At 40.6% G+C, this 24,654-nt stretch overlaps 1 protein-coding gene across 1 annotated transcript in view; it reads left to right on the top strand.

The window, feature by feature from the left end:
- Positions 1 to 21,424, top strand: part of ctnna2 (catenin (cadherin-associated protein), alpha 2) — a 319,620-nt gene extending 298,196 nt beyond the window's left edge. The window contains exons 14-18 of the mRNA XM_041036605.1: positions 1,993 to 2,106; positions 8,508 to 8,689; positions 10,202 to 10,307; positions 18,932 to 19,066; positions 20,766 to 21,424. Of these exons, the coding sequence (XP_040892539.1) occupies positions 1,993 to 2,106; positions 8,508 to 8,689; positions 10,202 to 10,307; positions 18,932 to 19,066; positions 20,766 to 21,053 (825 nt within the window). The 3' untranslated portion in view covers positions 21,054 to 21,424. The remainder of the gene's footprint in view (positions 1 to 1,992; positions 2,107 to 8,507; positions 8,690 to 10,201; positions 10,308 to 18,931; positions 19,067 to 20,765) is intronic.
- Positions 21,425 to 24,654: the final 3,230 nt, after the last annotated feature.

Below are 24,654 nucleotides of genomic sequence, written 5' to 3'. Positions count from 1 at the left end.
CATGCAGCTGTAATTTCACTGTCTCCAACTCTCAACAAACTGACATACAGCCTGTCTCACGTAGAAAGTTCAACTTTTTCTGGAAGTGTAGACCTAAAGCAGCACTGCATTAACAAATGCAAGGGGGCTGTAATGGTAGTGGACATGCTGTTTCAGGTGCCTGTACTATGATAAAATACAATCAGGGAAAGCTGGTTTTAATAATAGATTCTTGACTCCAGAGGCTCACCAGAAGCCTGAGCAGTGCACAGGGGTTTATAACTATGAGAAGGGATTTATACAACTCCACTGTGTATTCACACATTCTTAATGTCTGTGTGGAAGAAACATAGCAGCACTGACCTCTACGCACTAAAAGCCTCTGAACCACTGACACACCCAGCACACACATCACAGCTGGTCAGGTGTGGTCTACGGTAGCTGTGACGATACACCCAGCTATGATGTAGTATTACTATACTACATTACTACGTCTACACTATAGTGCCATCACACATCTCTGCTGCACAGATTAAGAAATGAGAATATTGTCAGCTCTAGTTATGCTGTTACTATTATTAGATTATCCTTAAGAATCTGTCTTACAAATCTGGTTAACATCTTAGGGATCCTATAAATACATTAACATTGAGAGAAAAGGTTGTCACAAGCAGATAATCAGTGTACTGTATTTAATTTGAGTTCAAATTAGATAATTGTTTCCCATTGGTAAACTGGGTCAGTACACAGGCAAAAATAATGTGATTTAGTAATAGCAAAACAGAGCATTATATAGGTGCAAACAATTGGTATTCCTGCTACTGTGGATAAATAAAAAGACTTGAACAAATCAATGCCTAATGAAGCTTCACGTGCCCTGAACATTGCGTGAATAAATTATTAGGAGCTAATTTTCAGTGTGTGGTTGGTCTTCCCATTTTGCACTTGGCATCTGTTTTATATTTATTGATACAATCCTAATCTCATTGAGCCTGTTTTTTATGTTGCTCGTGTTCAGCAGTGATAGAACATCAGAGTCTAAAAGGCCACACTGCATCAATCACTGTTGGGAATACTAAGAAGGATATTCAGCACAATTACTAGGCTACGCAACAATAAATTTCATTCAATATTGCCAAAGGCTATGGTCTATGAGCAACCTGTTGTTTGGTAGGAGTCCCGCTTTATAGCTAATGTGTACACTGGTTTTGTGGAAAACATTTATTATATCTACGATATTATTCAAATCGTTACGGAAAGGTAGTCTATAAATAGAATAACTCACAATGCTCTTTACAAGGATAAATGTGACATTACTGTGAATTCAGGGCTTTTTTTTAAATGTCACATTCATGCAGGAATGATGCCTTTACACATGTGTATGTTTAGATCTGATCCTCTGCTCTGGAGCAGCTTTTGCCCGCCCCACACTCGAGGATAATTGGGCAGATTTTGGTTCTGATTCGCCCCTACCTGACAATCTCCGGGGCATTTCCGATCTCAAATGATTATCTGCCCAAATTAATGCTGTAAATTGGGAAAAATACCTATAATTAACAGTTTCTACATTTTCAAAGTTTCACCCATTTGTCATTTAATTGGACAGACAACCTTAGCTGAGGGAAGCGGGTGCAGGAGAAACTTCTCAATCAACTCACCAAAGCCCCTTAGGCCACTTCCCGCTCTTTTCTTTGTGTGTTTGATTAAGTGTTGAGGGAATGTACACACACTGTATGTCCATTTTCAGAGAATAACCCAGTCTGAGATTTGACTCTTTTAATTGTGTGACATCTCTGCCAGAGATTGGAACTAAAACTCCCAGTGAGGCACTGTACACTGAAAATGACAACACAGGGGAACGTAAGCTATCTGTTACTCAGGATTCCGGCACAATGGGCCATGAAGTCAAAGAAAATTGCGCTTTTCAGTTGTCAATGTAGGAAGGTTTTTTTCTTTTTCAATTTCTCTCTCACTCTTTGACTCTTTTCTACTTTGTCTTTGTGCTTCTCACAGACACCGGAGGAGCTGGAAGATGACTCTGACTTTGAACAAGAGGACTATGATACTCGCAGCAGGACTAGTGTCCAGACTGAAGATGACCAGCTTATTGCTGGGCAGAGTGCTCGGGTGAGTTGATGTTCACTTCCCCACTGAGCTACAACTTCTCATATGTGCCGCAGTTGTGGAACCTGACATTAAAAAAATACAGAAAAAACAACTTCATAGCTTCAGTAGTAGGCTGAACTTGATGAACTGCATCCCATCCACAGTACTCACCCCCTTTCCCTGGCCACACTTGAGACAATTCATCCAACTAGTTCCACTTACATAGCATGAAAGTCCATTTAAATGATTCTAACAAACAGGATTATTTTAAATAAACACTGTTTGGGCATGGCAGGTGTAAAATTGCAATCACAACCAAAGAAGTAATTACCAAATTCCCCTCAGATGCCAAAACACAAAATACAGTATAATACTGTGCCAAGGCTTCAGTCACGATCACCAGGGTCTGAGCTTTGTTGCACATTAGCAATTTTTCACTTGGGCCCAGCTTAAAGAACATTAAGAGGGTATCAGTGCTTGCTCCCCTCCAGCAACACAGAGGCTCTAGTGGTGTGTTGCATGTTGAATGGATTGTGGATGGCAGGAGTGTGACTTGGCCCAATGCCTCTCCCTGTGGCACAGGCCTGTATTATACTGCCTGGGTCTCTACACAGTCTGCACACAGGGGGGTAATGCACAAAGAAGGGAGAAATAAATTGAACCAAAACGGCAGCTTATTGTTGCTAAATGTATGTATAATAAGCCTATAGCCCCCATTGTGATGACGTCTAATAATGGTTAAAAATAAAAAAAATAGGGCACAACCCTTCATTCTTCAGGTTGTCTAAAAAGACTGTATGTGTTGTGTTGCTGACCAGCAATCACTGTGGCAACAAGTGGCAATAATGGGATAATGATTAGTACTTAATCACTGCATAAAAGTAGCGTAAGTAGCATTAAGCCAAGGTTTGATAACACTTCTTAACATTAGTCACTTTAAACAACTGGTCAAACCAGACCAAACAAGGCTGTAGCAGCAAAACCCCTGTGAGAGAAGTAACCTAATATAATTCTATTTTAAAATGTTGTCTTATTTCTTAAACATTGTCTAGTGCAACCAAGGCCTTCAGAATAAATAAATGAAATGTGTTGTTTGTCATTGCCCTCCAAAACAACACACTCATATGTTTTTTTTAACTGGCAGAACAAAATTGTTTGTTAGTACATGCTTGGTTAAGGATAAGCTTTAAAAAGGACTACTTGGTAGATGGAAACAAACAGCAGTGCCCCGTGTTTAAGTCACATCTTTTGCTGATACATCCACCCATCCCAACCTCTTCCCTATGATACGGCTCTGCAACTCCATCACTCTATCTCCACCTTCACAATACCATAGATCATATCTTGCATTTGCACAAATAGTGAGAACCCATTGTTTGTTTTATTGCCCTAATACTGACCAATAATGTCACATGATTTAAAATGTGAATTTGAGATGTGTTTCTGTGTGTTTAAACAAAAACATATTCAGAATTCTACATCCATGTGTAACTGTTTTTGCTCCTAAGTGGTCAAGAGTGGAAGTTTTGTTTCATTAATTTCTCAGTTCAACTGCTGAACTAAGTCACAACTCATAAAAGTTTAACACTGTCAAATCTGAATTCCAACCATGAACAAAATGAACAGACCCAGGTTTTGGGTGCACAGTAGCTGCTCCAGGATGACTGTGGGGGTCCTAGGTGTGAAATGCTTTGAGTTTGTTGTATGTATACTCCCACTAAGGCTCCCGCAGCGTAGCATTGCGGGGCCATCTGAGCATAGACGCACCAACGCTGCCACACAAAGGAGCTTCACAGCACCAAACTGTTAACTAGTTTTCCTGGCACTCGACTGTGCTTTGAGTGGGCAGCTCTTCTTGGGAACAGTTTGAAGTCGCAGCATGTCCCTTTGTCATAACTTGTTACTGTAATACAGTGATATAAGGTGGATTAAAGGGTGACGAGCCTCAGAGTAGTGATTGTTCACAAACATTTAATTGACAAGCCATGCGCTTGTATCGAATACATGCCCAACAATGTTTCGCAACATGTTATCAAACTTGATTACTTCTATTACTTCTATCATGTAGTGCCTTCTATACATCTTGGCACACTGACAAGACCTCTCGCACACTTAATTGATATCACCTGTTCTTTCACTTATATTGTTATGCCCTCAGAGACTAAACATTTACACGCGCAGAAGGCAAGCACATCCATAAAAGATGTGTTTGCAGAGAACCACTGGTGATCTGCCCAGTCGGCCTCAGCCTGTCGTGTCAGGATAAAGCTTGCCGTCCTCTCATGGTCATGCCAAGTGCACACTGGTTCTGTGTTTCTATTCAAACAGACAAGAGGAAGCGTAATCCATTTTCTCCATAGGAGCTGACATGAGCACACTGAGGTTTACAGTCATGATCCCTCCAAGCTCCTCTAGTGTGCGGGAATCACACACAGGACACAGGCGTGATATCTCCCTCTCACTTTCCCGATCTCACTGTCTCCGTCTTACTCAGCGTAGAAAGAAATCAAATCAAGTCCGGGGCAGTCCCAGGAGCCTTTGTTCCCAGTGCTATGCCTTGTGCGGTGCTCCACTTGTCACTTCTATTATACTTAAACATAAAGCTAAGTTATTAGAGCAAACATGGATAATGAGAAGGCAGAAAAACACACAGGGGAAGGAAGCCTGTACATAGTGTCTCTTTCTATTAGAACATGCAGACGTAAAGTCTCCTTCTACAACACACCACGGGTAATGCACAGGGAGCCAAACACAAAGCACCCCCGCCCCCCGTCGCAACACACGCACACACATACACCCAACATCTCTTAACACAGTGATTGGATAACACTGTTGATAGGTCATCCATAAAATTGAACTCTGAGTGTCTGGGCAGTTTATTTCAAATGAAACAAATTAAAGTCATTTCAAGACGCCGCGCTCGGTGAAGAAACCCGGAAAGTGCTCTAATCCCTGCAGACGTAGCCGAGTCGCAGAGTGTATTGGCACAGCACCCTTCGGCCGGATTTGCCACTATGTTAAGCTCCCAAGGCCCGCTCCTTGTTGTTATCAGTAAAGTAGGGGAAGGGATTTGGGGATAAGTGAATTCTAGAGAACAGGGGAGGAGGAAGAGGGATGGGGGGGTGGGGGCTTCACCAAGTGCCTTCCTGCTCCCCTGACGTCCCAATTGGCTCATATGTTTACCCCTGTGCTGCAGTTTTCTTTTGTATTCAGAAACCCCCCCTCCCGCTTTCTTCTTCCCTGATGCTCTCTCTTTTGTCACACCATTTTCAGAGTGAATCGGAATACCAACCAAATCCCTCACTCTCTCTCCCCAACGCTCCTTGATCCCTAATTTTAGAAAAGGAATTTTCAATCCAAATTGTTGAGTTTCAAGAGACTTTTTACTCCCTTTAGCTGTTTGGGAGAAAAGTTCATCTTGGTTTAATGCAGCTCTTGTGTGCAGGAGACGGGGGGCATTTTGATTGCACTTACAGAAATAGCCATACCTAAAACTACTCTGAGTCTCAGTTTACATTCTTTATCGGACTCGTTACAATGGCATTTAGCAAAGCCATAACCATACTTCTTCTCAGTGGTGCACCCAACCATTTTGATGCCGGTGGCACACTGTCTGGTGTAATTATAGAAATAAGTGAATAATTAATGCCTCAACAGTTGGGTGCGGGAATGATATGATCAGCAAAGATATGCCAACGACCGCCCTCAAGTCCGGAGGTTAGAGAGATCTGCCTGGTGGCGCAGAGCACTCACCTGTGTCGGCAATGATTAGGCAGCAATTACAATACAGCACTGCCTACATTATATTTTTGGCTACATTAAACATGAACATGTAATCAGCAAACCATACCCCAGGGAGCTGCTGACTACCCAGAACCACAAGCTGAGAGCACAAGTATCCTTGAATGCTTGGACTAAAATGTCTTTTGTTGTTCTCAAGTTTATATTTTTAAACATTTCTGCAATTATTCTGACTGATTTGAATTTAGAAAACAGGTTAGAGTTGAAATCAACCACAGAAATGAAACCTTCTTAAACTGAGACACAGCATAGCGTTGCGTCACAAAAGACAAACTCAAACAAGCAGGAGTAAAAGTTTGGTCAGCCAGTGATGTGGATTATTATGAGGAGTCTATTTACAGTGTTGATATTTGGCATCTAGGCTCTGACCCTGTCACTCCCCACAAGGAAACAGCAAGCACAGCACAGCAGTGGGGAGTGATGATACTAACTTCCCCACCAGTGAATGCAGTATAGATTGATAGCCTACAGGTGGATGCTGGGGTGAAGGTTGGGCTTTTGAAATGCAGAACGAACAGCAGCAATAGCAGCAAGTGTCAGCAAAGATTTCAGGTGAGTTTATAATTGTTTAAATAGGGGCATAACAGTCCACACTTTCCAGTCTTTTCTAGAAGGCACATTCACAATGCTACAAAGCATTTGTTTGTACACACAAAATGTGACAGAAATAGTTGTTTCAAGAATAAAAAAAACAAAGACCGCTTAGGGGAGAAGTTCAAGCCCTGCTTATTTATCTTCACATATTTTGCTAATTGCTGTTTGACCCTCCAACAAGCACTCTGTTAGAGTATACTCGCGCCTTAAGTACTCAGCATAACAAAAAGGGTGTTTCAGTGAGAAGATAATGCTGTGTGAGCAGAATTAGCTGGCAAACTTCACGTTCTTTGCTCGAGATTTTGAACAGAAGTCTGCTGGTTACAGTTTGGTTATTAAATTTCATTAGCTCTAATTAACTAAGACAATAATTAATAATTTAATTTAGGGATCTGTTTGCTTAGTGAATGAATCTATGTCAGTATAGTTGACTTGTGGACGGGCAGAAAGGCTGTAGATGTTTGGTCATAGATTAAACAATTGGTAGTGCTCTAGTACCCCAGAGCCAGTAACTGCTGTGTGAGAACCATAATTCATAGCGACTCATGCAAGCGTGTACGCACAAAGCAAATACAAGTTTGCCCTGCTGAAATCACTAGTCTGTTTTAAATGTTTGATTCCTCATTGTGCAGTCCAAATACATATTAACTTGGTATTTGTTTTAAGTGTGAGCAGTGTTTTCACCCCACATGCTGTTTAATGGGATTTGCTGTCACACTGTTGTTTGTGTGTCTTGGCACCAACAGCAGAGGAAATCTACGCTGGGCCTGAGGGGGGTGGTATTGGTTGTTTGTTTACGCCTTTCCTTTTTTTTTCTTTTCAAGTGAAGCACCATCAAAGCTTTGCACCACTTTGCTCAGAGAGTGATCAGTAGGCCAAAACTCATGGGCACATCTGTTGGCCTTCGATGAGAAAGTTATGCCTCCGCGCTTCTGTCTGTAATTTTAAGTTTTCTCTCTTTTTTTTTTTTTTGACTGCTAACCCATTTCCTGTTCCTGCTTATTTTCTTTTTCGAAGAATTTCAGGAAGACAAGTCCTCTAATTTTTGTTATTGTTTTGTTGTTGTTGTTGTTGTTGTTTTTGTTTTCTTCCTGACACGTCTACCATTAGACGTGAGCACAGTGACGTACTTTATCGCTGAGCTCACCCCGCACCCCCACACACCAGCTTTGCTGTGAGAGAGGAAAAAGGAAGACAAGGGCGATTATTTCATTAAGAGAACAGCAATTCTTGGAGGACAGTCAATAATAGATGAGGTTAAAAAACAATGACTGGTGACTTTTCTTTTTTTTACTGTACTCGTTTTCTCTCTCTACCTCTCAAGTCAATAGAATCGACCTAATGGAAACCAGGTTACTCTTCCTTCCATCTCACCTCCCTGACATAATGTTGAACAAATGCATTATTCATTCTCTCGTCTAAGAAGCCGAGGTAATTATACATTTATCTCCCAAATAATACTGGGTCCTTACTGTGCCTGTGACCTTGCCACAAGATTTATGCCATTTTGTACCTGCCCCCAAAGGCCGCTGAGAGAGCAAATGTATTCTCATAGAGGAAAAAAAATGAAGGCAAAAATGGATTTGCTCTTTATGGGTATAAGATGTCAAGGGGTTTGAAAAGGTCCAGTCATTAAATGTAAAGTTTAGAACTTTATTTTGAAGCATTTCAGAAGGGCAGGGATAGTCAGTCTCTAAACTTAATGTTCAAGTTTTGTAGGGCGGATTAAAAAGCACACTGGATGGAATAAGATAGAACAAATGGTGCTACAGCTCTGCTTTTAATATACTTCCCTTTATATTCTTTCTCCCTAACTAATCCCTCTTCTTATTTGCCCCTTTCCTCATTTCCCTATCGTTCTGTCCTCCACAACCTTATCTCCCTCCTTTACCTAAATTCTTCTCCTCTGGCATTTCCCTCATTCTGAGCCTTGTTCCCACTTTATTCCTCTCAAATTTACTCCCCTAACAACCTCCCCCTTCTCTTCTAATGCTTTTGCTTCCTCCATACTCTTGTGTTGCCTGCAGGCCATCATGGCTCAGCTTCCTCAGGAAGAGAAGGCCAAGATTGCCGAGCAGGTGGAGAGCTTCAGACAGGAGAAGTGCAAGCTAGATGCAGAAGTGGCCAAATGGGACGACAATGGCAATGACATCATTGTGCTGGCCAAGCAGATGTGCATGATCATGATGGAGATGACTGACTTCACCAGGTAAAAGTGACAAATGCAAAGCAGCAAATTATAAACCTGCAACAACTGTTTTTTTTTTGTTGTTGTTGTTTTTTTTTAATGTACCAGAACCTACCTATAAAGTGAACAATTACGATTATTACATTTTAAGTTCATATGGCTAATTTGTTAGCAAACATTTGCTTAATTACACATGTAGATACACAAACTCCAGAGGGAAATATCTGGCTCTTTAGCTGCTAAATGCTCCACTTTGCTTGCCAGATAGTCACTAACTGTGTTTTTCTGCCATTTGGTGCTGTTACGTAGTGTACAGTGGGTATATAGAGGGTTTTTGTTTTTTGTTTTTTTCCTGCCTGCTGTGTCTGAAAACAAGTTGATGAGAGAGGTGAGACTAAACCGAAGCAGGAAAGGTGTGCTCCATAAAGCTATGAGCTGAAAAATGTTGAAACGCTCTGTACAGCTGAGGGTAACTGCAGAGCCAGGTGATAATACTCTGCTCGTTCATTGCCATAACTGACCCTCTCATGCAGGTAGCCTGTTGATCCATTTGTTTTGATAAAACAAAAAGTATTACAGCAGCTTTAAGTACATAAAGTTACTAGTGGGATTTCTGAGAAACATCCTTGCCTTTGCAATGCTCCATACCGCTGCTGTAAACTGTTTTTTAAAGACAAAGTGACCCAGATAGCGTTTGTTTGATCAGACTGCGTAGCGATGCTGTGATTCAAAGATATACTGTAATAGATAATCTTTTTGCGGTTAGAGTCTTGTCGCTTATGTTTACTAAAAGCCAGCAGCTTGCTTTTCAATCTCCTCCATCTGGGTTCAACATATCTGGGAAATCCCTAAGGCCTAACTGATGGGTATCTGTCTCGTCTATGGAGTTCTGATCGACTCCACAATTACATGACAAGGAACTAGTGAAAAAGAACAAAATAAATAAAAATCAGAGCCATGAGTCATTAGTCATGAGTGATTATGGCTGTGGTGCTGTGACTGAACCATTATTACTTGGCATTGACCCCAGTGACTCAGATTGGCATGAACAAACGGAGTGGAAACTTCAGCTTAGCACTGACTAAAAATGAGACATCACACACACACAGACGAACACACTTATCTTAGCCACATTAACTTTCCCATGCTGGCAAATCAAGAAAACACAACACAGAACACAGGCTCAGTTGTTGGCCATTATTTCCCTCTCCTGTTTTATTTCCTGCTGTAACTGCTCAGAAAATTCTTCTGTTTTCCTTTTAAAAATGCAAGTCTTTTGTTTCCTTGTGCTTCAAAGCGCATCTCTGTGATTAGGGACAAAGGTATATTGTGTTTGTTACATCCATTATCTGCAGAATCGCGATTGTAATGTCACATATTTCTGCTGTTGGCCACTGCAAATTAGCTGCTGAGAGAACTTGTGTGACACAGACATGAACTCAGGCTTTAAAGGGAAGCTCTGCATGTCCTCTGCCTCTGCAGCTCCACCCACATTCACTTTTTCCTTCTTTCTCGCACCTTGAATTCTGCCAGAGGCAAAGGCCCCCTGAAGAACTCCTCAGATGTGATCAACGCAGCTAAGAAGATTGCAGAGGCTGGTTCCAGGATGGACAAATTGGCCCGTGCTGTCGCAGATCAGGTAGCTTTGAAACTCCATTTGTGTCTGTCACTGTCATTTTTATCGTTACACTTTCAATCAGTCTGAAACTGTCTCTGACTGTGTCATCATAGCTGGCTGCAGAGTAAATTTTGAGTTAGAGTAAGTGGGCATGGGTATTGGAAATCTTTAATGTGGGCATTGACAAACCCAGCTGGAGTGGCGGGCTGCGTTGCCACATGACTTTGTCTCCCAGTGGGGCCAGCACTGAGAGAGCAAGACAGCAGAACCAAGTTGTGTCTCTAATATAATTAGCTCCCAACCGAGGTGTTGCATTCATTATCAGATGAGTACCTCTCTAAAACACGCTGACAGACCAGTTTCAATATCTAATCAATCAGTGCTGTGCCGAGGGAAGATGGGAGTGAAAAGAAATAGGTGTGTACGCTGTGTATGTGTGTGTACAGCAAATGAAGTGGGAGGTATTTCAGACGGCTAGCAGCACTCCAGGTCATGCATAATGTTTCATCTGTCTCTAATAAGCAGTGAGGATAAACTTAGGCACAAGACTCACTGATTTATTAAGGCAGCCTGTTGTCATTGTAATTGCAACTGCTGTTTACCAGCAAACCCTTGGAATAATTATCATTGGTTTCAGGAAACCACGCTGGGTTTCTTTGCGGTGCAGAAATGTTGCTCCTCACATCAAAATTTGGAATCACAATAATCAAATCTTTCTCTGAAGTCTCTAAATTACAATGAGACCTCCACCTATGATCACTAACAAAGCTGCTTTATCACTCTGTTTGGATATCCATGCAACATTGATAACAAGAAAGTACTTAATGAATCTTACCTCTACAAAGGCCACATTTCCCTCAAATGTTATTTCAAACCTGCATTAATTGATTATTTTGATCCCTTTGGGGACAGTGCAACAATCTGTATACACAGCACCGACGTACAGTTTATCACTGATACAGCCAACCTGTCAGCTAACAGTGGCTTATTTACACATCCAGCAGATATAAAACAATATTTCTTTTCAGCTTTCAGGTCTTTCAACCTCTGCTAACCCTATAAGAAGGAAAAAAAATGTCTGGATGTTTAGCTGCTAAATGCTCCATTGCATTCATCAACTAGTCACCAACTTTTTCTGTCTCCTGTTTGGTGCTGAGCGGACAGCGTAGACTTTGGTTTATCAGAGCGTTTTTGCTGAAAACAGCTGCCTGCTGTATCTGGAAGTGATGCTGATGAGAGCAGCGAGACTGAACCAAAACAGTAAGGCTGCAGTCCAGAACAGTGAGTTAAAACACTGAAATCATCCATAGAGCTAAAAGGAACAGCAGCGTGTGGTGATAATTACTTTATCTACCACTTTCACAAACATGTAGTCATTTGATTCATTTGTTAATTTAAGAATATTGATTATACAAGGTTTAAAAGAAGAAAACAAAATTTTATTTGGATCCAAATCTTTCAGAATAGACCCAATTATTGAGATAAGCACCGCATGCCAAAACGTGTTTCATTTAATGTTACAAATGTGTGAAATTGAACATATGCACCAACAAAATAAAAAAAAACATCTTTCTACCACATTGTATTAAAATATGCTGGCAAGCGGTTGAAATATGCTGGTAATTAAAAAGATAAATAAATAAATGACCAAAAATAACTAAGAAAATAACCTGATTTGTGCTGTATTACCCACATCCCTGCATGTGAAGAACCCTTCCAATCCGACATCACTATTTCCTGTGAAGGTGTTTCAAATTTGTTAAAACCACTGGTACAGGGGGGCGGGGTGAACCCTTGAAGTTCCTGTATGCATGCAACATTCAGGGCTACACAGGTGGTTAGATTGAAGTACACACAGAAAAATGTTGCTCATGGCAAAAATATACCAGTGTAAAGAGAAGATTTTTTGCCATCTACTCTACGTTTTCTTCATCCTGTGCCTTCTTGTGACAATATGCGACTTCATGAGAATATATCGGCAAGCCGTCTGCTGTTCGGGCGGCGCAGAATGCCTGTCAGTATGAGTTGCTGTAGAGTATGCTAAGCTTTCAACTGACCAGAAGGCGCCTTTAGTCATTGTTGTGCTCATGTCACACTGTAGTGCTTTCCAGAGCATATTGCACTACAGAACAAAGTTTCAGATTATGAATACAGAACCGTATCTGTTATGCAGTAATTACCACAAACAGGGAGATGAAAAGCAGGAGTTTTAGTCTGTAGGAGCCTTCTATATAAACATTTTTGCAAGTTTCCTCTTGTGAGAACATTTGTCTCAGAAAGCAGGTCTCAGTCTGCGTCACGGTTTATGCGTGTGTGTTTAGAGCAGGATCTGGGAGAGAAAGGACAAAGTAAGCATGAACTTATCTTTGTGTGCTTATGTATTCGCTTCTTGGTTTGTAGGCTGCCGAGGGATGATCAGTGTTTAACAGGGTTTCGGTGGGAGTGAATCTGTCACATGGCAAATCACTGGCAGAGCCTGTGTCTGAATCAACAGTTGCTGTAATGAAAGAGCAGGTGGCTTGCCATTTTTAATTCTCACTTAAATGGTTCCTAGACCAGTGTTTACTGAATATTCAAAGCCTTCTGTTACACTTCCAGAGACATCAGAGCCATGTTCAGGAAATACAGAGGGGCTTGAGGACCTTTTCATTTCCAGCATGTATTTTATTATAAAGTGTTTTCATGTGAGGCATTTGGGGCATCTGTTTACCATGACATTCGGTAAATGGAGTGAAGTAGTGAAAGTTAATACAGAAAAATAAAGTTTTTTCTTTATCAAGCATCATAATGGGATTATGCAACAAATAACATAGCCTTGATTATTTGTATTTATTCTGGATGAAGAAGACAAGAATTTTGCATTCACACATTAAGGTAGGTAACCTGCACTGATCGAGAACACTGCGGCTTGACAGTAAGAATAAAGGCTGCTCCGTTGCTTTCAGACAGGTCCCTTAAGTAGCAAACCTTGTTGCCATGACTCCACATCAGCCCTATTGATGAACACGTGTGAAGCAGGAGGCAATTCTGCATGGAAGGGTGGAAGGACGGCGAGCTCTTTCATAGTCATTTAAGCACTGCACTTGACGTAGAAAAACCCCTCGAGGCACCTCACCCCATTTCACTCCAGCAATGCCTTTTTTCTACTCTATTTCTCCCACTTCCATTTTCCCTTCTCCTGCTTTATTCTTTAAATATGCCTCCTACAGATACAATATACGTAAGCAGTGGAGGCCAGCTGTACAACATTAGGAGCACCTATTATGAAACATACATTGATTGTCGTGCTAGTGCAGCACTAGCATATAACAGCATGTATCACTCTGCCTGAGACAGGCAGCGTTTGATTGCTAAGCAATTCTGCAGCACCATCTGGCTTAAAATTTAGCTGTTGTTGATGTCTGTTGATTTGTGTAGTTGTGTTAAGGTGAGTATTGTTATATAAAGTATGGGTAGACATAAAGCTGCAAACAATTGACATTATAGGATAAGGCTGTCGTTATTCTGTTTTCTTCCTCTCTGTCAACAAATCTCCACCAAAACTAACAATGCGTTGGTCCATCTCTCAATACCTTCTGACTTCCCAACTCTATCTTTTGCCTTCAGCCCCACACTCACTCATTCCCTCTGAGGATGTAAACAGCTGGGCATTGTAGTTTTTAGCAAATGTTCCTCATACAGGGGTAAATAGCGCAATTCCTGGGCACTGTTTTTAGTTGTGGATTAATACTGCTCGGTGCACAAGCAATTATTTACAGCAGCAGGACGATGTCTGTGGGATTGACTCAAAATGAGCTGCAGCGACAGTGTTCATCGTAATGAAAGAACACATAACTCAGTGCATCTGTGCAACTCACAGCTGTATTTTTAGACCTTTTTTTGGACAGAAAGGATCAATTCATTGTTGGTTTGGTATTGTTGTGTCAATTTGGGTATTGGGTAGTGCCTTGTATAATTTAAAAGTGTTAAGTTATTGTTTATAAATGCTGCTAAACATGTACGAGTTTGAAGCTAAATATTTCGACTCCCAGGTTTCACTTTAGTTGTCTCAGCGGAAGCCTCTGTCGCATTGAGTGCAGAACAACAAGAGCAAAACTCCTGTACCCTCTACTGACAGCAGTGAAACCAAGTGTGACTGATGTGTAATTAAAAGGCTTCTCAGTAAGAACAAAAACTACAGTTTAACAGGGGCTGGCTGGAGAGGAGTCAATACCAACCGTCTTCAAAAATTAATGCTGAGTGAAAATCTCGTATCTGAGAGCTGTCAGTTTTACAGGAAGAAAAGTCTTTGTTTGTAGTTTGGCCAATACATTTTTCATTATATTTGGTGAAGTTTTGAAAACAAATTCTTGAAAGTGCAATCTCTTGTAGCACGCTTCATATCTTGTATTCCTTATGACACATAACATACAGTATGCTATTGTCTTACCTCATCCCTCTGGATGCAGTAATTATTTTTAAAAATCTGGATGCATAAAGGAAACATTTAATCCTTTAATTTTAATTATAGCATAACATTCACCAAAATTAGAGTTATATTTAGTTTCAGTTAATATTGATGTCTGTCATTAGGTTTTGAGTATGCGCTAATGGAAAGGGATGAGCTTGATATTTTGGTATTTTGGAAATGTGATTAGTACAGTCAACCTCAGGGTCAAATAAATCTGAGGATTTCACTAGATGATTAAAGGAGGGAAGTAAAACATATGTTTAAGAAAAATTCTGTTTATTTTTCAGACTTTTCTCTACATTTTTTTTCTGGTGAAATATTTGATCGTTTGACCTCTTTAGGCCTACGCAAATCTTCTTCAAATTAAGCAGTTAGTTGAATTCACAAGATGAAGGCCATAAACTTCATCGTGGTAAAAAGGTTGAGAACCGCCACTGATTCAGGGTACACTGGTAACATCCTTCACCTGCTGATGTTTGGCCATGGCAAACATCCACATTTTCACTTTGTGGTTGCATCTATTATGACTATGCCACTTCTTACTGTTCATTCTAATGGCTCAGATATTATTAATGACAAGAGAAACCCTTCTTTGAAGGCTGTCACCTCACTGGCTGACTGTCTGCTGATCTGTATATTGCAACTAGACAGGTTTCGATGCAATGTTAATGTGGCAGATAACAGATTTTAAAAAATGTAATTTTCATGAAGCACATGATGTTTGCATGTTATTCATGAATGGGAACACCAGGTCTCTCAGATTGTTCTGCGGGTAATCCATTTTACTGTTTCCATTGTGAAGTATGTGTAAAGTGCCAGATGGTGGAATATAACAGAAGAAAGAAGGAAAACTCTTAGATATAATAAGTGGTTTCAGTATGTACTAGAACACAGAGCTGCTCGGTCTGATGCCAGAGACTGGATGAGCAGATAGAAAGATTACCAGCTTTCTTGAAGTAACTGACAGGTGACAGCTCACCATCAAAGGCACTGTAGAGGTCCAGTCATCTAGAAGGCATATTGTGTAACTGGGTGTAACATGCTTTATTTCAATCTGTCATAGTACTTTCATTTCAGATAACTCTCCTCTCTCTCTGTCTTTGTCTACTATTGGATATGTAATGAAGCAGAAATCAGAATGATATAGAAAGGCTAAAATTACTGCTTTTTACACTCTGAATAATTTAGGAAAGGTCAGTCTCACCCTTCTTATAAATTCAGCATCAGTGTGAGGTGTGACTTGTGTTTTGACAGACTGCCACACTCTGATAGTGTGTTGCCCTCATCTCGGCACCGGAGTTCACATCATTTTCCTGAATTATCCACAGGGAGCAGGTTTCATTCATTCTGGGCCTAATTATGCAAAAAAAAACAAACAACAAAAGAGAGAGAGCGAGAGAGAGAGAGAGAGAGAGAGAGAGGAAGAGAGCAAGAGATTTGTCACCTGTTTCTTTGGACAAAGAAGAAAAAAAAAATCCCAAAATGTGGAGAAGTGCTGACGTCAGGAGGACTTCCAGAAAGGCAGAGTAAAGTCAGGCAGGAGCCAGTTTTCTCACAAGTCAGTAATAAAAGCTGTAACTCTATGATGGACAGGCAGACAGAGAGAGAGAGAGAGAGGTTCAATGAGCCTGGCAAAGTAATGGGCCATACCGTTTATTTACATCAACAGGGAATCTGTGGATGAAATGGACTATTAGTCAAGTGCACAATAGGGAACAATTGTGTCATGTATGCATCAAACTTGCCTGGGGCAGCAGCGTGAGTGTGTGTGTATGTGTGCGTGCGTGCGTGCGTGCGTGCGTGCGTGTGTGTGTGTGTGCGTGTGTGTGTGTCAGCCGTGTGAAGTGCAGTTAGCAGTGATGCTAGCCAGGACTGGCGGTGCAGTGATAATGCCCAAGGAGAAGCTTCCCCCTGCTTCACTGGCTGCTCTATGAGCTAGCAGCTTCACCTCAGTCTGCATTCAGTGACACTTACTGAGAGGAAGCCGGTGCTGGTGGCAGCTCTGGTCTTATTTACTGTGTTGTTGAAAGTCCTGCTCTGATAGTGGCCATAACTATAAATGTAAATCACGCCTCGAACAGCTCTTTGTAATTCTATTTGTAGGTTGCAGAAACAAACATTTCACCAGACAACAGGAAGACTGTGTTTTACTCGCTATTTGTGACCAACACTGAAAGGCACTTGTGGCCAATCAATACTATTTGTCTTGGCACGAGAGGCCTTTCCTCAGTGAGGAGGGGAGAAGATGGGCGGCCAGGAAAGCTGCTAGTCCTAGAGGGGGTATATTCATATCACACGCTCGATGTTTAACTTGCCATCCTCCTCTACCCGAGCCCACAAGACAAGGAAATAAGCTGTGCATTTCAACACGTCGTGCTGCTGAATGCCCTAGTTAGGACCGTTTAATATTAATGGCTAGAAGAAAGGTGTTGCTACAAAATGATGCTCACAGTGTTTAAGCAGCTGATGCAGTGTTCTTAACCCACTGGGAGCTTAGTGGGCCATAGCTGAGTCCTGGAAGGCTTCCAGATGGAATAATAAGGGCAAACTGTGTGATAGTAAGAGACCTGAGGAGACTGTCCTCGTATTCCTTGTTGGTCCATTTGCTGCACTGTATGACTGGGTTCTTGGGGTTCTTAGCTGCTGAAGTAGCACAAAGGCCAGCAGGACCAGTTCAGAACTTCTTCCAAGGAAAAGAAGAAGACGGAGAGGGATCACTGATCATCATCCTTCACTGTTGATTGATCTGTTTTCTTCTTGCGCAACATGCTGTGACAGTCATGTTGTATGTAAAATGCATGAGTTTGTGTCTTACCTGCATCAAACCACCACTGAAAAAAAGCAACACCTTCCATTGCACAGAAATATAATTAGAATACCAGAACCCTACTGTTCCTGGTAGGATAGTTGTTCTTGGTTTTCTGTTTCAAAGACCCTGAGTCCTAAAACAATCCAATTTGGTAGAGAATACACATCTCAAGCCAAGAGGAAAAAACATACATCTTTTAAAACCAGATGATGGCTCTGTAATAAACAGCTTTAGATTTTCCCAATAAGGTTCTTGCCTGAAATAAAAGCCAAGGACCTTTTTTTTCCCTCCAAATTCTTTGGCTCACTGACAAATCAAGTGCTTTGGTTGCTTTCATTTCTGTGATGATATAATTACATTTCCTTTCTGTCAGCTAACCTTTGTTCATCACAGATGATCCTGTATTAACATTAAATATAGCATGAATCTTCTGGCTTAAACAAACAAACAGGAAGTAGGATGTTATTATGCTAGTTTGTATTTTGGCCAATAATTGGCTCAGTACAAATCAGCTGCACATTTGTTTTCATCTCATTCTTTATGGATTATGAATTCTGACTTATATTTTGAATTCATTTTTCATGAGTATAATTGATCCAGTGATTAACTGTTATTGTTATCATAGTCTATGTGAATATTTTTTGACTGTTTAAAATCACTCACCAATTTCTTGACTTGCACTAAATTTACCACCCACCATATTGTTTGTGTCTTTCTATTCTATTTCACAGAATGTGAAATTTATGCACTATGAAGTTCCCTAGTGTACACCACAATTTCACAATGTGTCTCATTTTATAGACCCAGAAATTGTATTCGCACATCACTGTCACTGGATGATGCAGAATGATGATGAGTCATAAGTGTCCGAAATCTCAATTTACCGCCCACTGTGGACTGAATTATTGAGTGTCTGTTACATAGGAAGTGAAAGAGTAAAGGAGGGAGTGATTCTGGATACAGCCCATGTCAGTATGAAGCAAATGATTTTGACAGTAGTGACGTAAACAGGAAGAGAGGCATAATTCCTCATTATGAAACAAATGTTATGGATGGACAAGAGGTGCGTCAGACGAGTTTTAAATGTGCTCGGTACCGCCACCATGAGGCCAGTCTTGTATCAGCTGCTGTGGACATTTTCACTTGTCATAGAAGGAAAAGCACAGTTGAAACGCGTTTCGTTAACTATGACTCATTTCTATTAGGAATCCTAGTAAGTCATACCAATGAGCCAGCATGCAAAATACCATTGCCCTAAAGAGGCTCACCTAAATGGAATTAACTTGTATCTGTGTCGGGCTATTTGGCTGCTTAGTAAAAGCCAGTGGCCAACTTTGTTTGTGTGTGTGTTGACTTTGTTTTTCTTTGTGCCTCCTTTCCATTCAGTGCCCTGATTCAGCTTGCAAGCAGGATCTGCTGGCCTACCTGCAGAGAATTGCCTTGTACTGTCATCAGCTCAACATTTGCAGCAAGGTGAAAGCTGAGGTTCAGAACCTGGGCGGAGAGCTCATCGTGTCTGGGGTGAGTCTGTCCATACAGAACACAGCCAGCATTGTTATCACTCATGCTCTAGATAGGCTTTTAGGCTTGAGTTACTAGACTTGGTTAATTTAAGACAATTTTTATGCTATGCACTGCGGGTGGGTAAACCTTTTAGTTCAAGGTCACAATGTAGCTTGGAAGACCAGATGAAGGGTCATGCATATTAAAGCTGATGCAATTATTTCAGACCGATTACCATCTAATAATACCAGAAAGATGCACCGCAGGCTTTTTTCCATTTGTATTTTTCATGCCTCATGAACCCTATTATCACTGCTCAAAGTAAAATCAGACAATCATCCCATATTGCTTGCATTTAGCATTTTAACTTGTTTTTTTTTTTCGATGTACAGAAAATATATGTTCATTGTTGTAGCCATGCAACATGATCAAGTCATCTTATTCAAGTAATCTTATTCTTTGAAATATAAAGAAGACACATGATAAATTTGCGACATATTCCCTGTTTCCAAGCTTAGTATTAATGAAAAAATATTGATTAATCTGACCAGATCTGTCCTCACAGCAATGTCACCTCTCCTATATACTTTTTCTATTTACATTTAAGTTCAAATCTGGCAAATCCACCCACAAAGTTAATATATGACAATATGAAAGGATTTCATCTCTTCATAAAGCTAGAAAATACTCTGTGGTTCAATCAAATGGAAAGTTATTCAATATGTGTGCTCCAGCTGCAGTCAGATGTCGATATAAAAAAAAATAATTTTAAAGTGGAAATTTTTTTAAAGAGAAAAGTTCATTCTGTTTCAAAATAATCATGTGATGATCTGTAGGCGTGGGTGTGGGGGTGTGTGTGATTCACCAAGTGATGCACTAATATACAGTATGCTTCATCAGGGTCTGTGCTGACTGACCTTATTAAACCGATCTGGTATTAAGTCAATTTTCATTTGCTGTATAAAGGGGCAAAATCACGAATTACAACTTTGCATTTTACAATCTTCACAGCATATAACACTCTATATATACGGACAAAGAAGATGCATTATAGTACTTCAGGTCAATATCCTGAATTTAAGTATCAGACTTTCTGAGAGACAAAGTGGAATCAGCGTATTCCCACAGTTTTATCTGCAAAAAATTTCCTTACTAACTGTCTTAGTTTTTGTCGATTCATTAAAAGCTAATTAAAATCAAACTTGGCTTTTGTCTTTGCTTTGGGTTTACTTGCATCTTGTGTTGATACAGTTCTTCATGATTTCTCAAGACTCTATTATTGTTTGTCTCACATGAGATATGCAAGCCCTGCAGAGAGTTTAACCTTTTCATGGTGGCCAGCTGGAGTCCGCACTCATTAAATCTGCACAGTTGACTCGTCTCAGCGTGAGGTAGGAGGAGGCCCACTGGCCGCCGACCCTTAAATGTCAGCCAAACAGAACAGACGGAGACAGAGGTACACCTGACCCCTGCCTCTGCTAATTAAGAACGGCTAAAATAAGATGTCATATAGCGATGGCCATGTTTTTATCCTTCTTAATTGCCAGTTGCGGCACAGACCTCCCAGGTACTGTATGTAGCTCATATGTCCTAATGTGCTTGTTGAGTGCTAGAGAATGTTTGCACTTTTTCTCTTAACAGACACGGTGATTTATTTTGTACTTGATTCATATTGTTTCTCTCTCTTTCCCCTCCAAACGTCCTTGCCCTCCTGCAGCTGGATAGCGCCACCTCCCTGATCCAAGCGGCCAAGAACCTAATGAACGCAGTGGTGCTGACTGTAAAGGCATCCTATGTAGCTTCCACCAAGTACCAGAAGGTGTACGGAACAGCAGCGGTCAATTCACCTGTGGTGTCTTGGCGCATGAAGGCCCCTGAGAAGAAGCCGCTGGTAAAAAGGGAGAAGCCTGAGGAGTGCCAGACACGTGTGCGACGAGGCTCCCAGAAGAAACACATCTCCCCTGTCCAGGCCCTCAGTGAATTCAAGGCCATGGATTCCTTCTAAAAACAAAACAACAACAAAAAAAAGTCATGCTTATCCAAGAAAAACAACAAAACATGACGCTGACAAGTTGAAGAAAAAGTCCCTTTTTACATTGTGTTAACCCACCTCTGTTTGCCCTGTGTGCGCTTGGTGACACCTCAGGAGGACTACAGTACATATTAAACTGCCACACTGCGGCTCCTGTGAACACTGTGGGCCTCATGGCTCACAGACAGCCAGCACACACCCAACACTATTTATCGATCTTATTGTAGCTTAATATGTGAGAGCCAAAATGTGACACAAACACAACTACTTTTGAAAATATGGGCGTTTAAAAAAAAAAAAAAAGAAAAAGAAACATATCAGAGGAGGAAGTGGCATTTTAAAAATTTGTGGCAGTTGATGTTCTAGCTATATCATTAACGTGCTACTGACTGGCTGCTTGTATACACATTTAAACTGTCTGAATGGAAATCCTGAATGGTTCAATAGAGGAGTTATTCTAAAGGGAATATATCAATGTCGGTATGCTCCCTCTTGATATTTTTTTTTTCAATATGAATGTTAACCTGTAGTGGTAGGAATAACTTATGTTTAAGATACCTGGAAGTGTCGACATCCAAGTAGTTTCCTTGTTCCTGACGATTATAATAATAATCCATATGGTGTTTTTTTTCCAAAGCACACTTATGGTCTATTGTATTGCCTTTTTAAATTCATTTATTTAATTATTACATCACTAACTATGAAGACCTTGATTGGAAGTTGTGTAGCGTATAAATATAGACAGAGAGGTTTGACTAGTTGTGGTTTGCTCAGAGAATAGAAATCCCTGCATACAGTACCTTTATATTCACCCTTCTCTAATAAATCCCTCAACTTGACCCCCAAAGTTCCACGTGTCTTCCTTGCTGTCACATTTGCGGCTCTCTGCAGTAGCTCTTTAATCAATCTGTGAGTGAGTATTACAGCAGTGATTCCTTTTATTAATCTGAACGATCTGACATAATCATTAGAGATTGCCATGCGAGACCTGCAGATAAAAAGATTCCAGAGGAGAAAAAAAGTCTATTAGTGCTAAAAGCTTACAAGAATAGGCATATTGATTCAGGGTCACAGGTCAAGGCCCATTACTTCTCTGTGACTTGAGATAATTGGTCTTGGGTCAGTACTGTTAGTGCTATCTTTGTGATATTTTTACCAGATCCTCCAAACAAACAGTCTACCACACCTGCCAAACATGCACAAAATAGAGCATTTTTTTATTTTTTCGTACATGATACCTGTGTGGAGCCATCACAGGTTTGTCCAGACTGAAATGTCTCTATCAGATGACTCCCCTATGAGTCCCTCAGATGAAACCAAATCACTATGGTGATCCCCTAACCACTCATAGTGGTGCTAGCACTCTTCTAGCACCACTATGAGGCTGAAAATTGTGGTTTCCTATCTCAACAACTGTTAAATTAAATTTGATACAATCATTCATGGTCCCCAGAGGATTAATTATAATAACTTTGGTGATCCTTTATCTCAGTTAGCACCATCATCAGGTCAACATTTCAGTTTGTCCAACACTTTGGTTTTTGACCAAATACCTGCAAAACTAATAACATTCCCATCAGCCTCTTCTGTACTTTAGAGATCTTGATGCTGTGTCTGATATCTTGCTATCTAACTATAAAGTAAACTGCAGTAGTGAGTGGCTTTAATATAGGAAATAATGTCAGTAATGAGTGAACGAGGGGGTGATTTCAGACATGGCCCAAGTGTTGTTATCATGGATCCTTAAAATGTAGTTTGTCTGCTAGATTGCCATCCATCTAATGACCAGTTAGAGCTGTATCCGTTTCTCACGGTGTCAAAGTTAACTGCTGAGTCTGCTTCAGGTATATAAGCCAGCATTGACCACTGAAGTCCCTGTCAATCTCTCTTAAGCCTGCTGACTTGTTGAGGGGGAGGACAAGAGTGTTGGGAAAAGACGAACAGCGGTTAGAGACATGGGACTCAGCTGAGGCCTAAAACATCACCAGTCAGCAAGGCAAGAAACCCCACAATGCTCTGGGCTCTGAATATAAAAGTCTGAGATCCCTGAAGGCAAAGAGTCATCGATGTGGATACTACAAATATGATGTTTATATAGCTTGTCTGGTCTTTGGGAAAACCACTGAGACCTGGCTACAACCTCCCTTCATGCCAAAGGATTCCAGTGAATTAGTTCTTTTTAACAGGCAGTACAATGCCTTCCTTTTAGAAAGTGGTTCAATCAAGCCCCTACAGGCATCACTGCCATGAAAACATGGAGAGCAAATCAATTGATTGCTTAACATGACCTTGATCTCTCATGAATCAAATCAAAAGCAAAGAAGTATAATTGTCCCAATAGCAGCTCATGCAAGACTAGATTAGATAATTCAGCAGTTTAGTCACTGATAATGAATAAGGCTCTTTATGTAGCCACATTGTACCACTTATGGCCATTAAACACAACATGCATCAGGCATCCATGCATCTCTCAAGTACCCTGTGTTTAGGAAACAGGGCCACAGGGGAGAGGTTGTAACACGGTCCACTTAATGGAGGGATTAATTCCTGGCTGTGGCACTGTCTAACTACAATAATCCCTGTGTGTATCCATCTCTACCATCCAAATAAAACATGACAAGTTGGCTGTCAGCCTGTTCTCTTTTAAAATTAAAAAGAAATAATTAAAAAAGAAATAATGATGGTAGCAAAAATGCCACTGCAGTGTAGGATATTAATACTTTGAGTTGAGAGATGACTACATGGGATGTGCTGTATTAAAAGGATTAAAACAGAGTTCTAATCTAGTTAAACAAACCTCCCTCGAACCAACTATAAATATAGACAGGGAGGAAAATGAGTTAGAAGTCCCAGAGGCAGAATGGTGATGAACAGCATACAACCAGCTGCTGCAACATGGTTTTTGGCTTTCGGTCTCTGGTGTCAGGTGCCTTTTGACACTGAACACACAGGAGACTCTGCCATCTGCACAGATGGACATCAGCGCTGTAAAGGGACCTCTTTTATGGCTGAAGTTGCTTTATAACGCAACATGAAAATTAAATCAGAGAAAGTGGAGTTGGATCCTCTTTATATGAGTGTCCTTCTTTACCTGTTCACCATCTACTGGAAGACCACAAAGGTTATCAGCAAAGCAGAAACATGATTTTTGGAGATTTAGCTGAAGTGTCTTTAGCTCTAAATGAGGCACAGCAGAGGCACAGAGTTTTAGTTTTATTTGGAGTCCTCTATAAGGGCAAAAACATTTGTGATACAATGCACGTAAGTAAATATTTTGCAATGGAAAAATAATTGAACCCATTGATACGTTACTACTACAAATTTATTGCAGAGAGTTTTGGAGAGATATGAAATGAAACCTGAGGTTTGGCCTCCTTTATTTATTTATAATTTTAGCTCTTAAGCTGTACTTTCAGAAAAGGGTTAAACCTGTTTCTACTTCTCATGCAAACCATCAGGTGGGGAGAGTTTAGAAATTTCATGATCTCCTCTCAGTGCTGCAAGTATGTTTTGCAAAAGTCTGGGTAACACACACACATACACACACTCACACACATTGCTCATTTTAAAGCTT

This window comes from Toxotes jaculatrix, chromosome 4 (assembly GCF_017976425.1).
Source record: "Toxotes jaculatrix isolate fToxJac2 chromosome 4, fToxJac2.pri, whole genome shotgun sequence".
Lineage (NCBI taxonomy): Eukaryota > Metazoa > Chordata > Actinopteri > Toxotidae > Toxotes > Toxotes jaculatrix.
This window is presented reverse-complemented; position numbering and strand designations above follow the sequence as displayed.